Source organism: Bombina bombina, chromosome 4 (genome assembly GCF_027579735.1).
Source record: "Bombina bombina isolate aBomBom1 chromosome 4, aBomBom1.pri, whole genome shotgun sequence".
NCBI lineage: Eukaryota > Metazoa > Chordata > Amphibia > Anura > Bombinatoridae > Bombina > Bombina bombina.
In genome coordinates, this window is record NC_069502.1 from 445,677,178 (window position 1) to 445,694,577 (window position 17,400).

The 17,400-nt window shown below is 37.5% G+C and overlaps 1 protein-coding gene across 1 annotated transcript in view; it reads right to left on the reverse strand.

The window, feature by feature from the left end:
* Window positions 1-17,400, reverse strand: part of ALPI (alkaline phosphatase, intestinal) — a 140,177-nt gene that overhangs the window by 14,598 nt on the left and 108,179 nt on the right. The window contains exons 8-10 of the mRNA XM_053711912.1: window positions 13,872-14,010; window positions 2,839-3,029; window positions 2,179-2,295 (exon numbers count right to left, since the gene is read on the reverse strand). Coding sequence (XP_053567887.1) covers window positions 2,179-2,295; window positions 2,839-3,029; window positions 13,872-14,010 — 447 coding nt within the window. The remainder of the gene's footprint in view (window positions 1-2,178; window positions 2,296-2,838; window positions 3,030-13,871; window positions 14,011-17,400) is intronic.

The window sequence follows — 17,400 nt, forward strand, 5'->3', positions numbered from 1 at the left end:
GAGATCTGGTGACTGTGGAGGCCATTGGAGTACAGTAAACTCATTGTCATGTTCAAGAAACCAGTTTGAGATGATTTGAGCTTTGTTACATGGTGCATTATCCTGCTGGAAGTAGCCATCAGAAGATGGGTACACTGTAGTCATAAAGGAATGGACATGGTCAGCAAAATACTCAGGTAGGCCTTAGCGTTTAAGTGATGCTCAATTGGTACTAAGGGGCCCAAGAAAATATCCCCCACAGCATTACACCACCATCACCAACCTGAACCGTTAATACAAGGCAGGATGGATCCATGCTTTCATGTTGTTTACACCAAATTTTGACCCTACCATCTGAATGTTGCAGCTAAAATCGAGACTCATCAGACCACGCAACATTTTCCCAATCTTCTATTGTCCAATTTTGGTGAGCCTGTGTGAATTGTAGCCTCAGTTTCCTGTTCTTAGCTGACAGGAGTGGCACACGGTTTGGTCTTCTGCTGCTGTAGCCGATCTGTTTCAAGGTTCAACGTGTTGTGCATTCAGAGATGGTATTCTGCATACCTTGGTTGTAACATGTGGTTATTTGAGTTACTGTTGCCCTTCTATAATCTCAAACAAGTCTGCCCATTCTCCACTGACCTCTGACATCAACAAGGCATTTTCTTCCACACAACTGCCGCTCACTGGATATTTTTTCTTTTTTGGACCATTCTCTGTAAACCCTAAAGATGGTTGTGCGTGAAAATCCCAGTAGATCAGCAGTTTTTGAAATACTCAGACCAGCCCGCTGGCACCCACAACCATGCCACATTCAAAGTCACTTAAATCCAATTTCTTCCCCATTCTAATGCTCGGTTTGAACTTCAGCAAATTGTCTTCACCACATCTAAATGCCTAAATGCATTGAGTTGCTGCAATGTGATTGGCTGATTAGCAATTTGTATTACCAAGCAATTGAACAGGTGTACCTAATAAAGTGGCCGGGGAGTGTATTTGAATTACAGGTAATCACTGATAAGACTAGGTTTAATTTAAATATGAGAGAAAGAAAAATAGTTAGTGAACTTCAGAAAGATAAAAACATCATGATCAAGTCAGCAGAAAAAGGGGGTGGAGTGGATTTGACAACTGCAATAACCTACTTACTAACCTTCCTCTTTCCCGCCTCTCCCCCCTTCAATCCATCCTAAATGCCTCTGCCAGGCTAATCCATATTTCCCGTCGCTCTGTATCTTCTGCACCTCTCTGCGAGTCCCTTCATTGGCTCCCCATTCACAGCAGAATTAAATTCAAAATTTTCACCCTTACATACAAAGCTCTCACCAACACCACTCCCCACTACCTATCCTCTCTAATAAACAAGTATACTCCAGCCCACCCACTAAGATCCACATTATATGCTCACTTAAGACTTTTTTGTTCAGAGAAGCCTACCACCCAACTCAATAATAAATTAATTTCACTTCCCTCATCTAACTCTGCATTAACATCTTTCTCAATCTTCCAGTCCTCACCTCCTGTTTCTCAACCTCCTACCCTTCTAGATTGTAAGTTACCAGGGAAATAGGGCCCTTAATTCCTCCTGTATGTGTTTTTGTCCTGTCTCTTACAAGTTTTATATCATTTTATATCATTGTTTTATTTAAATGAATTGTACCCATGGACAGTGCTGTGGAATATGTTGGCGCTTCATAAATAAAGTATAATAATAAAAATAATAATAATTTACTTTCAACTTGAAATATGCACGCAAATTATCATAACCGCAATATTTTAGCATGCCAATTGTAATCTAGTCCTATATGTGCTTGTTTGCAAGAGCCTACCACTGATTATGAGATGTTATGAAAAAAAAATGTATACAGTACTTATATACTATATATTGAGTTGGACCTGTTTTAACACAAGCAAATAAGCATTTCCTGAAACATTTCTTTTATTTCTTCTAGCCATTACATACAACTACATCCCAAACCATCCTATTCCACACCATTGTATACTTTTTTCATTAACCCTCTTGCCTAACGTTTTTCTAACATATCCTGAATAGTTAAGATTGAATTTCTAGAAATAAAAAAATATCACACAATTTCTCTAGATAGAAATCTCGACATTCAGCAAAGATACCAGCATGTTTTCAAACACAAAAGTTACACTTCAATGCACATGCAGATAGAGCATAAGGTTTATGTTTACCTGAGGTAATGTTATCCACATTAGGACGACCTTGTTCAAATATAAACGCCCCTGGCCCATTGCCATACAGGATAGACGTATAAGACTTTTTGTCGAGTGCCTTTTTTGGAGCCAGACCTGTGAGTGAATATTAGAAAAAAATTATATTAAGATATAACTTGGTTTCCAAGAGCTAAAATGATATAGACTGTACACAATAATGGATTTATATGTAAAAAAAAAAATTTATGGTATGGTTTTGTTAAGAAATGTATGATCCTAATGTGCATTTCAAATGTATTCACAGATATTTCAGTTGGCTGCAGAGCTCTGAAATCTACCCTCTGGGAGTCAATCTATATATGAAATTTGAATAACATTCAGATATAAACAGTTTAAACTTGAAATGGAGACTATTATGAACATAAAATGTTTATTTGGAGAAAATTCTAATGAATCCAAGGTCCAGTAATATCTGCAGACATCTTAATTATCCAAAAATCTGCAGGATGTGCATTAATGTGTTTCTCTCTTTCCTGTTTCACAAAAACTATTACCATACAAGGATGGACCAAACCTCACCACTAGTAAAAACATGATTTCTTTTAGTGAGAGGAACATTTTATATAAGAATATTCAATCTGGAGATAACTATGTCTCTACTCTCTATACCACACTCACCAAAGATGCTACTCCCCCTGTAAGTATATCCTCCAAAGCTAAACACATGGGAGTGGTCAGCAGTCGCTATGGTTAGAGTGTCAGCAACTCTGGTCATCTGGTCAGCTATCTTGATAGCACGATCAAACATGACTCCTTCAGTTAGTGCATGCTTGGCCATTCCATCATGGTGTGCATGGTCAATTCTACCACTTGAAGAACAGAGAATCTCATGTTACCCAGCATGCCACATATCAAACCCTATTGCAAGAGGGACCATAGGTACATCATATATAGCATACAGAAAAAGGCTACTATTATAAAGAATTAAGGTTGTGTCAATTAATGGGAAACTGAATCATCAGAGCTAACTGGATATGATGTGTCAACGATATGGAAAAGTTATAAAGTGAATTTCAGAAAGCATTAGTATGTCAAGTTACAGCTAAGTACCTAAGATATCTTGCACACTGCATACCCTGTGTAGCAGCTTATTCTGTAAATATTGGTCTTTATTATGAAAAAAAAAATAGTATTTAAAATGATATTGAAAGCTTTTGTGCAAGATATGTGTGCAGGGCCAGACTGTGACCAGAACAGCTCACTCCTTTCCCAACATTTTGTTATTTAAACCATACCCAATAGCTTAATTTACAAAAATGTTTTATTAATATTAGTATCCCCCTTCTGTCAGTGTATTTTCAAAATTGTTTTGTATTAAACAGTAAAAAAGTGAAATGTAATAAAAAATGAAAATTCATACACTTTCCATATACTGTGAGCCCTCTTTTTCAGATGAGGAACATACAGAGGGGCCAGACATAATGCAGGTGGGGCCCAGGACCCACTGGACCCCAATGTAGGAATGCCACTACTGGCTGAAGCACCAGAAGGGGCCTCTAGATGTTTGGGTTTGCTCTTAATTGAGGATTTTGAGACTCCTCCATTTATGCCCATTGACGTAGACTTGGATTAAGTGGAATGTAAAAATGGTATTCTATTCTGAAGGTGTGTGTGTCAAGGGAGTGTTTATTTTATTGTGCTGTATATAGCACTCATAGATTCTAGGTTGTTCTTAATACGAGTTTGGCTGCTGCTCCTGATTGCTCCACTACCAACTGTGGTTAGGATCTATAAATGGCAAAACTATAGGGGGGGGGGGTGCAGCCCACAAACAAAGAGATAAAACAGAAAAAACACTGATGGTGCAGTATTTTTTAATTCAATTTATTTTTCAAAATAGCAAAAACTTCCTCATCTTATATTACCAACATGTGAGGTATGAGCTGGGCACAGAGGGGAAATATTCACTGGTCTGTGCTACAGATGTAAACCGTTTGGAGTCAAGTAGAAAACTTCCTTTCCTTAGTTCAGTCGTGTCTCATTCATTGGAGTAATGCAGAAACCTTCCTTTTATTTGTATATCCAAAAGAAGTTAACAGTACACCATTAAAGGATTAGGTTTAAAACATAACATTTTAGAAAACTATCTAAAAGTTAATTCCAAAATCTAAAATCTAATTCCAAAAGGTCTTAGGCTACAAAAATCCTGATCTTCAATAACACAGACATTGAACTGTTGACTGATTGAGAAAATGCAATAGAAGAATGTACAATTCAATTCATGAACTTTCTAATCATGTTTAGAGAACAGAATTTAGCAAATTTAGCAAATATCAAACAAGAGATCCTGGAAATAAGACAGACATTACAACCCTATAGTGAGCTTGTGTACTATAAACAACTAGATGCTCAAATAGCTAGCAAAGTAGAACATTTAAAAAAAGGCACAATAAAGAGCTAAAATAAAAACAATGATTAGATATGAAAGTAAGACAAACTAAATCAAATGAGGACTTAGAGACAAATAGATTTGCAAGTGGAATGTAAAAATGCTAACAATATGGTGTACTATCCAAATCAAATAGGAATACAAATTTCAGACCTAGTCAAGGTAAAAGAAGATAATAAAATATAGCTAGGAACAGACCACAAGACAACCATGAACATGTTTAGGCCTAGAAAAAGAAAAAAAAGTCTCCTTCCGAATACCAAGACACTTTTTACAATCAAGAAGTAGAGGAGAGAAAAAAAAGCAAAGAAAAAGGAGCAGGACTGTAAATAAACCCACCAATGACATAGAACAAATAAAAGCTTTTAATTTATCAGAACACATTCTAACAGTTAATGAGGAAAAGGTTTTAAAGAAAGACCTTTCATTTGCACCCACAAAAACAGATTCCCTTTATTCATTGATACGTAAAAAAAATTGCGAACTTACTTTACAAAGACACTTGAAAAAAGTGAGGGCTCTTTAACCCAAATTTATAAAGAAACTTTAAAGATTCCAATCACATTAGAGAAAGAATCAGACCAAAATAATACAGAAGAACCCTTACTCTTTAAACACAGTGGACATAAACTCAAATTATTTTTTTTACCCTATACATTCCAAAACACTTGACTTTATTTGAAGAGTTAATATTGTCAGACTTTGAAGAGTTATGTGCTAATTTCCCCTTAAAACATAAGAATCTTGGCTTTAAAGAAAAAGAAGTTTTATAATCTAAGAGAGAATAAAAATCTAGTGTTCAGGCAGGCGTACAAAGGTGGGGCCGCAATTATTTAGAATTACTCTGACTACATAGCAGAAGCCCACATATTCCTCTTAGATGAAATCACTTATGAAGTACTTAAACATTATCCCACTGAAACATATCTTACATAATACATTGGTCTAATTAAGGAAGCAAAAACAGATTCCATACTCAGTGAAGATGAATATAATATTTTAAGAATAGATGCTCCAAAAAAAGGCAGTATTCTATCACTTGCCCAAAGTACAAAACAATGAGGAAATCTCCCCAGGATGACCTATAATATCAAGCACAAATTATCTAACTAGCAACCTTTCACAATACATTGACTATTTTTACAACTGATAGTACAAAATTTACAATCTTACGTAAAAGACATGCCACATTTATTATCCATGCTGAACGTTTTTGCTTGGAAGAAGGTTTATGTTTTTGCTTCGCTAGATGTGACTGTGTTATATACAGCAATACCACATGAGAAAGACATTGGGAGAGTAAAGTTCTCTGTGGAACAAAATGGAAAAAAAAAATTCCAAAAGTGAGATTTTTTTTTAAAGAGTCAATAACATTAACGTTGCGAAAAAATTATTTTCAGTTTGACAGAAAAATCTATTTACAGAAATGGGGCACTGCCATGGGGATAACATTTGCCAAAACGTTTGACAATCTATACATGGGTTTTTCAAACAATAGATTTGGAGTAATAACTTCTTGGATAATATTGTCTTATGGAAAATACAATGAAATGCGGTTCTAAAACTGCATTATCTTGATGAAAAACCAAATAAAGAGAATCACAAGAAAGAGCAGAAAGTTCAGAAACTCTTCTAGCAGAGGAGATAGCCATAAAAAACAAGACTTTCCAGGAAAGAAGCTTAATGTCCACCTTATGCATAGGCTCAAATGGGGGAGCTTGCAAGACCTTCAGTACTGGATTCAAGTTCCAAAGTGGAGAAATTGGTTTCATAAGAGGCTTGGAGGCCCATTTATCAAGCTCTGTATGGAGCTTGTGGGCCCATGCTTCTGGTGAGTCTTCAGACTCGCCAGAAACACAAGTTATAGAGCAGCGGTCTAAAGACCGCTGCTCCATAACCCTGTCCGCCTGCTCTGAGCAGGCGGACAGGAATCGCCACAATTCAACCCGATCAAGTACGATTGGGTTGATTGATACCTCCCTGCTGGTGGCCCATTGGCCGCGAGTCTGCAGGGGGCGGCGTTGCACCAGCAGCTCTCGTGAGCTGCTGGTGCAATGCTGAATATGTAGAGCGTATTGCTCTCTGCATTCAGCGATGTCTGTCGGACCTGATCCGCACTGTCGGATCAGGTCCGACAGACATTTGATAATTCGGCCTCATTATATGTACCAAAGCCATGAATATCAGGAAGATTCACAATTTCCTTGTGAAATAAAACAGAAAGAGCAGAAATCTGACCTTTTAAAGAACTGGTGGATAAACCTTTATCCAAAACATCTTGCAAAAACTGCAAAATTCTAGGAATCCTGAAAGAATATCAGGAAAAACCATGATCAAGACACCAGGGAATAAAAGTTTTCCAAACTTTATAATAAATGTTCCTGATAACTGGCTTATAAAGCCATAATCAGGGTTTCAATCACAGACTCAGAGACCCCTATGCCTAAGAAATAACCATTCAAACTCCATGTCATCAAGTTTAGAGAATTCAGATCCTGATGAAAAAATGGACCTTGGCAAAGAAGGGCCGGCCTTAGAGGAAGAGGCCAAGGAGGGCAACTGGACATCTGAACCAAATCCATAAACACATGCACATGCTACCCACACTGGTGCTTATGCACACCTGTGAGTCCCCACGCACGCACCCATGCGCCCTCATGAACACACCTGTGCTCCCTCACGCACACCGATGCCCGCACGCGTGAGAACACCCGTGGCTAGGAATTACAAAAAGGAACCAAAGTTTATTTTTACTTAACAACTGTAATGTTAACAAAAAACTGAAATAACTAATACCCAGGAGGCTAACCCACAATATATAACCCTTTATTAAGGGGTGCAAATGAATCTGATCCCAGGCTATATATAGTTACTTTATAATAATGCCAGGCATAGGTTTTAAAACGTGTGTTCAAATTAAATAAAAAAACACTTACCTTAAACACCCTCCTACTACGCATACAAGTGTGAAAAAACAATCCTGTACTGAAAACATATCAGCAGAGGATATACTATAGGAGTTAACTGTAGACCAAATAGGAGGAGGTAAAAGACAAGTCCCTGCGACATCCTTGGGAGGATAGTGACTTACATTTTCATGAGAAAGAAAAAATTAGGCCCACACTAAACTCCTTAAACTTCCCTCTTGACAACACTGCACTCCGAGGGTAAATGGGCCTCAACTTATTCTGAGAAACCCTTTCAATGAATAAATCATCTGCACATAACCATTCTTCACCTTCTTCCAGCAGAGGCAAAGATAAGACTAACTACCATAGAGGTGGGAGCGGTTACATAGAGCTCTTGGGGTTTGGAAATGTTTGCCTCCTCCTAGTGGTAGGGAAGGTAATGGATTCCCAAGAGTAATGGATGGTGGATGCACGAAAATATGGTCACAATAAAACATATATTGATAAAAATTAATATCATAAAAACAATTTAGCGGTTTTCATGTACATGCTTTGTACATTACAATAATACATTAATGATATGTATAATTAACAATCACTTTAAATTGATAGATAGAGCATGCAATTTTTAACGACTTTTAACTTTCCTCTATTATCAATCCTGCTTAGTTCTTTTGATATCCTTTGTTAAATGGTAATCCTTGGTGAGCTCAGAAGCGTGCACTTGTCTTAAGCCATCTGGCAGCAGTGTTTGCAATATTGTTTATAGCAGTGTTATACATAGATACAAACACTGCATAGACTAATATAGACACGTGCACACTCCTAAGCGTCTATCAGCCTTCCTAGGTTTAGTCTTCAACAAAGAATCTATACTATAATTGCGTTTGGAATGTCTGTCGCCGTCGGCAGTTGCGCACGAATCCTCAATGGAATGTTTGCAGCGCAAGGCCAAAAGAATTCACCTGGATGCAGCTTTGCTGCATCCAGGTTGATTTCTGAAAATGGCAGGGTGGTGAAAGACTCCACCAAAGAGGGATTCTTTCACCACCCACCATTTTCGGAATCCACCGGGATGCAGCAAAGGCAAACGGAGCATTACAAAAGCAAAAACTAACTGCCCGCATCAAGTATTAAAAAAAAAAAAAAATAACCGCCTGCATCAACTATTAAAAAAAATAATAATAATCGCCCGCACTGTTTTAATAAAAAAAAAATTAACACCTAAACTCCCATCCACCACCAACGCAGCCAACTAATTTAATTATTAACTCCTACACCGCCAACCCTACAAAGCAAATACAATTATTAACCCCTAAATCTATCAACTCTAACATTGCAAACTGCTAACTAAATCTATTAACTCCTAAACCGCCGTCCACCACTAACGCAGTAATCTAATTTAACTATTAACTTTTACACCGCCAACCCCACAACGCAAAAATATATAACTTAAATATTGAACCCCCTAACCTAACAACCCCTAAATTAACCCCTTATTTATTTAAAATAAAAAACAACTACAATACTTAAAAAAATAAATCTAAGTTTACAAAAAAAAACCCTACAATTTAAAAAAATAAAAAAAAGACTAACATTACAGAAAATAAAAACCTAACACCTAGATTATGAGTTTTGCGTTTGGGGCTGTGCGGTGCTAACGAGCAGTTTTTCCTCACCGCTCACTTACCTACAGCGCTGGTATTACGAGTTTTCAGAAACCCGTTGTTAAAAGACAAGAAGTGAGCGTTGAGCAAAATTTTGCTCATTACCGCAATCAAATACCAGCACTGCTTAAGTCAGCGGTTAGCTGGTGTAACATGCTCATGCACGATTTTCCCATGGGAATCAACGGGGAGAGCCGGCTGAAAAAAAGTCTAACACCTGCAAAAAAGCAGCGTAAAACTCACTAACGCAGCCCCATTGATTCCTATGGGGAAATAAAATTTATGTCTACACCTAACACCCTAACATGAACCCTGAGTCTAAACACCCCTAATCTTACACTTATTAACCCTAATCTGCCGCCCCCGACATCGCCGACACTTGCATTATATTTATTAACCCCTAATCTGCCGCTCCAGACACCGCCGCCACCTACATTATACTTATGAACCCCTAATCTGCTGCCCCAAACATCGCCGCCACCTACATAATATTTATTAACCCATAATCTGCTGCCCCCAATGTCGCCGCCACCTGCCTACACTTATTAACCCCTAATTTGTCGCCCCCAACGTCGCCGCCACTATAATAAACATATTAACCCCTAAACCGCCACACTCCCACATCGCAAACATTAGTTAAATATTATTAACCCCTAATCTGCCATCCCTAACATCGCCGCCACCTACCTACATTTATTAATCCCTAATCTGCCACCCCCAACGTCGCCGCCACTATATTAAAGTTATTAACCCCTAAACCTAAGTCTAACCCTAAACCTAACACCCACTAACTTAAATATAATTTAAATAAGTCTAAATAAAATTACTATCATTAACTAAATTATTCCTATTTAAAACTAAATACTTACCTGTAAAATAAACCCTAAGCTAGCTACAATATAATATTTTTATTTTACAGGCAAGTTTGTATTTATTTTAACTAGGTAGAATAGTTATTGAATAGTTATTAACTATTTAATAACTACCTAGCTAAAATAAATACAAATTTACCTGTAAAATAAAACCTAACCTAAATTACACTAACACCTAACACTACACTACAATTAAATAAATTAACTAAATTAAATACAATTACCTAAATTAAATTAGCTAAAGTACAAAAAAACCCCCACTAAATTACAGAAAATAATAAACAAATTACAGAAATTTAAACTAATTACACCTAATCTAATAGCCCTATTAAAATAAAAAAAGCCCCCCAAAATAAAAAAAAAAAACCCTAGCCTAAACTAAACTACCAATAGCCCTTAAAAGGGCCTTTTGCGGGGCATTGCCCCAAAGTAATAAGCTCTTTTACCTGTAAAAAAAAATACAAACAACCCCCCCAACAGTAAAACACACCACCCACACGACCAACCCCCCAAATAAAATACTAACTAAAAAAACCTAAGCTCCACATTGCCCTGAAAAGGGCATTTGGATGGGCATTGCCCTTAAAAGGATTGGATCAGCAAATAGGATTGAGCTTGCATTCTATTGGCTGATTGGAATTCTATCAGCAAATCTGAATATAAGGGACGCCATCTTGGATGACGTCACTTAAAGGTACCTTCATTCAGCTTTAGTCGTCGCCAGAAGAGGATGCTCCGCGTCGGATGTCTTGAAGATGGACCCGCTCCGCGCCGGATGAAGATAGAAGATGCCGTCTGGATGAAGACTTCTGGCTGTCTGGAGGACCACTTCTGCCCGGCTTGGATGAAGACTTCTGCCCGTCTTGAGGACCACTTCGCCCGGCTTGGATGAAGACGTCTCCCGGTAAGTCGATCTTCAGGGGGTTAGTGTTAGGTTTTTTTAAGGGTGTATTGGGTGGGTTTTATTTTTTAGATTAGGGTTTGGGCGGCAAAAGAGCTAACTGCCCTTTTAAGGGCAATGCCCATCCAAATGTCCTTTTCAGGGCAATGGGGAGCTTATGTTTTTTTAGATAGTATTTTATTTGGGGGGTTGGTTGTGTGGGTGGTGGGTTTTACTATTGGGGGGTTGTTTGTATTTTTTATTACAGGTAAAAGAGCTGATTACTTTGGGGCAATGCCCCGCAAAAGGCCCTTTTAAGGCTATTGGTAGTTTAGGCTAGGGTTTTTTTTTTATTTTGGGGGGGCTTTTTTTATTTTAATAGGGCTATTAGATTAGGTGTAATTAGTTTAAATTTCTGCAATTTGTTTATTATTTTCTGTAATTTAGTGTTTGCTTTTTTGTACTTTAGCTAATTTAATTTAATTTAGGTAATTGTATTTAATTTAGTTAATTTATTTAATTGTAGTGTAGTGTTAGGTGCTAGTTTAACTTAGCTTAGGTTTTATTATACAGGTAAATTTGTACTTATTTTAGCTAGGTAGTTATTAAATAGTAGAATAAGAAGAATAGAGAGAGGGCGCCACAATAGCGTGATATTGTCTGGAATGCAGGTACAGATAAAAGAAGATTTTATGCTTACCAGATGGTGTGGCACTGTACTGTAACCAGTGCAAAAGAGCAGGCTAGCACTTAACAGTGGCTAGTGCACTGTAGGAGCCAGGCTCCAAAGGCACTTGTCCTAGTTGCTTTAATTAATATGTTTATTATAGTGTCGGCGATGTTGGGGGCGGCAGATTAGGGGTTAATAAGTGTAGGTAGGTTGCAGCGACATTGGGGGTGGCAGATTAGGGGTTAATAAATATAATGTAGGTGTCGGCGATGTCGGGGGCAGCAGATTAGGGGTTCATAAATATAATGTAGGTGGCGGCGGTGTCCGGAGCGGCAGATTAGGGGTTAAAAAGTTTATTTTAGTATTTGCGATGCGGGAGGGCCTCGGTTTAGGGGTTAATAGGTAGTTTATGGGTGTTAGTGTAATTTTTAGCACTTAAGTTATGAGTTTTATGTTACGGCATTGTACCATAAAACTCTTAACTACTGACTTTTCAATGCATTAGGACTCTTGACAGGGTAGGGTGTACCGCTCACTTTTTGGCCTCCCAGGACAGACTCGTAATATCAGCGCTATAGAAGTCCCATATAAAAAGACTTTACAAAGTTTACATAAGTCATTTTGCGGTAAGGCCAAAGAAGTGTGCGGTGACCCTAAACCTTCAAGACCTATAGAGCTATACCAGCGGGCGTAAAAAAGCAGTGTTAGGACCTCTTAACGCTGCTTTTTTACCCTAACGCACAACTCATAATCTAGTCGACTATTCTCAAAGTTTAAAAAATTAAATCTAATCCCTATGAAAATAAAAAAGCCCCCCAAAATAAAAACACCCCCTAATCTAATGCTAAACTACCAATAGCCCTTAAAATAGCTTTTTGTAGGGCATTGCCCTAAGTTAAACAGCTCTTTTGTGAATTAAACATACTAAGACCCCCTAACAGTAAAACCCCCAACCAACCAAACCCCCCAAAATAAAAAACCTAACACTAAAAAAAAACTAAACTACCCATTGCCCTGAAAAGGGCATTTCTATGAACATTGCCTTTAAAGGGGCATTTAGCTATTTTGCACTGCCCTTAAAAGGGCTATAGCTCTTTTGCAAACAACCCAAAAAAAACCCCTAAGTTTAAAAAAAAACAAAAAAACCCCATAAAGATACTGTTAGGGGGTCTTAGTATGTTTAATTCACAAAAGAGCTGTTTAACTTAGGGCAATGCCCTACAAAAAGCCCTTTTAAGGGCTATTGGTAGTTTAGCATTAGATTAGGGGGTGTTTTTATTTTGGGGGGGATTTTTTATTTTCATAGGGATTCGGTTTAATTTTTTTTAATTTTGGATAATGTGTTTATTTTTTTCTGTATTTCTATTTTTTATTTTTATTTTGTAGCTTGGGGGGTTGTATTTACAACATATAGACTGTACTCTGGGCAGGCTTACCAACTAGTACCAATAGAAAAGCAAATTTTATAATAGTAGTAAATTAGAAAGTTGTTTAAAATTGCATGCTCTATCTGAATCATGAAAGTTTCTTTTTGTGTCACTGGCCCTTTAAGAGACTTCTACCGAGCACCAGGGCTCTACTGAAAGCTAGCTTGCTAGTAAATAGTGGCTACGCATATTTGTCTCTTGTCATTGTCTCCCCAGATGTTTTCACTTCAGTTAGCACTCAGTAACACATTGATCTGCCAGAGTTGTCTTTACCACTGTGTTTGACCCTTTTGCAGAAGATAAACACATGGTTATGTGCAAGCAACAGTTCAATAACAAATGCACATAACACCATTTTCATTTTTCAATATCCTATACCTTAAAGTTTAATAGAAACCATCTATAAATTGACTTTTTTTCCCAACAAATTTGCCAACCTTAGGAGACACTGACAACTCCATAAAAATTGTGTCTTTAGAGTTACTGTGAGAGTAAAGTTCATCCAGATACAAAAATCACAACTTAGTCAATCATAGATGATAAAGCCATAAATTCCTGATTTTATTGCTGCTCTGGTGAAGAAATACTTAGAGATAATAGTAAATCAAGTTAGCATTTAACATGCAACATATTTAACTCCTTCCCTCCTATGAAAGTCCAAAGTTTTGTATCATTGTTAAACTAACACTGAATGACTCACTGCACTGTACCACTTCAAACATTTTGCAGAATTCTCAAATTCCAAATCTGTTTTAATAACGAGTCTGAAGTAAATTAGCCATTTTCACTGCCAGAAGAGTCTGCAAGATGCTAAAATAAGAAATGATGGAAAATAACTTATCTTCCACAAAGAGGTAAAATCCGTGCGGATTCCGCTGCAGGAGACGAATGGCTTTTTCTGTCATCTCCCCAATTGACGGATCAGATGAATCATTACGATATAGTTCATATTTCATATCTCCTGGTTCAAATAGCCCTGTAGAAGCCAAAAAATCAACCAAAGGAAGATCAGTAGTGTTATCCAACACATATCCTGCACACTCACCGAAGCCATGTACACATGATATTAATAATCACTATCAAAGTTTTTTTATAACTATTTAAGGGCCAGCTTACAAGTGGAGCGTTATTTAACACTCCTGCTCAAATGTTAAAGTGAATGTAAAGTTTGCGGAATGAGTGCCCGGTTTTTAAAAATCCTATTAAAAACAGGGGCACTTTCATTCATCAAACTTTACATTTCACTGGTTTTGTTAAAATACTTACCTTTTCTTCTTAAAAGCCGCTCCAGCTTCTCCAGCCTGTAGCAAGGTTCTTCATACGTCAGCAATGATGATTCCGGCATCCTCCAATCAGGAACACTGGAATCGTCATTTCTGATGTAGAAAAAAGGCTTGCGATGGGCAGGGGAAGCACTGGAGCGGCTTTCACGAAGAAAAGGTAAGTATTTTAACAAAACCAGTGAAATGTAAAGTTTGATGAATGAAAGTGCCCCTGTTTTTAATAGGATTATTAAAAACCGACATTGGTTCATTTACATTCACTTTAACTGCGCAAGAAGTAAGGTTTTTTGTGCGTGTCGGGCTACACTCGTATTGCAAAATGAAAGTAAACAGTTATCGCTCGCGCAATAACCTGACGAGCATAAAAAGCCGCTTTGAATATTGCACGCACTAACTTATTCCCTTGTAGAAGTCAATGGACATAACACCCTAATCTCAGATGCACTAACCATACATGAATATTTCACATTCCAATGTTCTTCACATAGCTCTATTTATTCATAAATACATATTGCTACATGTATCTGATGATATTTTGCAAAAATATATATTTATACAGATATATATATATATACAGTATATATATGCCCTATTCATAAATACATAAAACCTGAGACCTCATATCTTATAACTTTTTTATTTTTTTATTAGAAAGTGTTATTATGAGTGTAACTGTACTTTGTAATGTATTTTTGATGTGTTTTGTGCAATGTTTTTGTTTCCAAAAACAGTTAACCAGAGCTCTGAGGACGCAATAATCATTCTAGCGCAAATCGCGATTGTGCTCACGCGTTTGAGTTTACTTTAAACTTGTAATACAGGAAGTAAACCCAATGCACGCAATAAGCCTTGATAAACTTGTTTTCGCTTGCGTGTAACAGTTAACACATCACTCGAAATCAGGCCCTAAATCTTTTTACTAGCTTTACACATCACTGAGCTTGTTTAGCTTATTATACGCTACTATTTTTATTTTATTTGTACTTTTTTGGTATACTTTAACAGGTGTTTCCATATTACTAGAAAATATTTACAGAAATAGCAAAAATGTGCAGGCTTAGAGCAGAGCTCTCGGCATGTAAGATTTCAAAATAAAGCTTTTCCATCTAGGATGATGCTTAGATAATACCGGGCTTTATTTAAAAAGCCCAGCTGTGTATTTTCTGTGTGTTCAAAAATGCAATGAGATTACTGAGCCCAAAAAAAACAAAAACCCAAATAAGAAGCAATCAGCTAGATTACAAGTTTGTGCGTTTGTCTTTTAACGCTGAATCAGCTAGATTACAAGTTTGTGCGTTTGTCTTTTAACGCTGAATCAGCTAGATTACAAGTTTGTGTGTTTGTCTTTTAACGCTGAATCAGCTAGATTACAAGTTTGTGTGTTTGTCTTTTAACGCTGAATCAGCTAGATTACAAGTTTGTGTGTTCTTTTAACGCTGAAAATATGGTATTTTCAGCATTAATCAAAATGGGGAAAAAGGGGGAAGGACTGGACAAGAAGGGACTATTAAGCACTCATTCCTATAGTATATTGTAAATAAGTTGATATTTTCAACTAAATAAGGAGATTGATTAAAGTTAAAACTAACTATTTATTTATTTAACCACTATAAAAGAGAGTGTAAGAAAATAAACACTCTCACCATTAAGAAAAATTGTTCCACACTCACACTCCACACTCACGCTGTGAATATCGCACTGCAATGTACCCAGACAGTGAAACACAGATTCCACCACCCCCCTGTATTCCTGGCCAGTAACATGATACGCTGGCTTCAGGTGACAGGGATGGTTTCTATACTGTGTATCACGTCCCTTGCAGCTAAATCAACTAAAGCGTGAGAAACAAAAAGTATAAAATCACTATGCTATATAAGCATATTACTGTTCTGCGCACAAACGCGTTTTGGCCGAGTAGCGGCCTTTCTCAATGTGCAACTTAGGTTTGACAAGACGAGTGTCTCGCTGTAGGGGCTTAATATACCCAGCTCCTATGTCCGTTAGCCAATCGTAGCGTGCGTGTCGTTTACCCCCACCTCTCAGCCAATCACACGCAATTCTGTATCAGCGCGTCACAGGCTGAGAGTCAGTGTGTGATTGGTTACTCGCTAAGTCCTCACAACCAATGGCGATATCCTCTGGTTCTATGTAATGCCTGCGAGGCTTGGATAATAGGATAACTGTAGCAGAGATCACTTGTAATAGTGCAATTCTATGTGCACACAGAAATTTGTAACTCCAAAGGCCAATTATAATATAAGGGCAAAATATTATAAAATATTATAATTAGCCTTTGGAGTTACAAATTTCTGTGTGCACATAGAATTGCACTATTACAAGTGATCTCTGCTACAGTTATCCTATTATCCAAGCCTCGCAGGCATTACATAGAACCAGAGGATATCGCCATTGGTTGTGAGGACTTAGCGAGTAACCAATCACACATTGACTCTCAGCCTGTGACGCGCTGATACAGAATTGCGTGTGATTGGCTGAGAGGTGGGCGTAAACGACACGCACGCTACAATTGGCTAACGGACATAGGAGCGGGGTATATTAAGCCCCTACAGCGAGACACTCATCTTGTCAAACCTAAGTTGCACATTGAGAAAGGCCGCTACTCGGCCGAAACGCGTTTGTGCGCAGAACAGTAATATGCTTACATAGCATAGTGATTTTATACTTTTTGTTTCTCACGCTTTAGTTGATTTAGCTGCAAGGGACGTGATACACAGTATAGAAACCATCCCTGTCACCTGAAGCCAGCGTATCCTGTTACTGGCCAGGAATACAGGGGGGTGGTGGAATCTGTGTTTCACTGTCTGGGTACATTGCAGTGCGATATTCACAGCGTGAGTGTGGAGTGTGAGTGTGGAACAATTTTTCTTAATGGTGAGAGTGTTTATTTTCTTACACTCTCTTTTATAGTGGTTAAATAAATAAATAGTTAGTTTTAACTTTAATCAATCTCCTTATTTAGTTGAAAATATCAACTTATTTACAATATACTATAGGAATGAGTGCTTAATAGTCCCTTCTTGTCCAGTCCTTCCCCCTTTTTCCCCATTTTGAGTAATTAATTA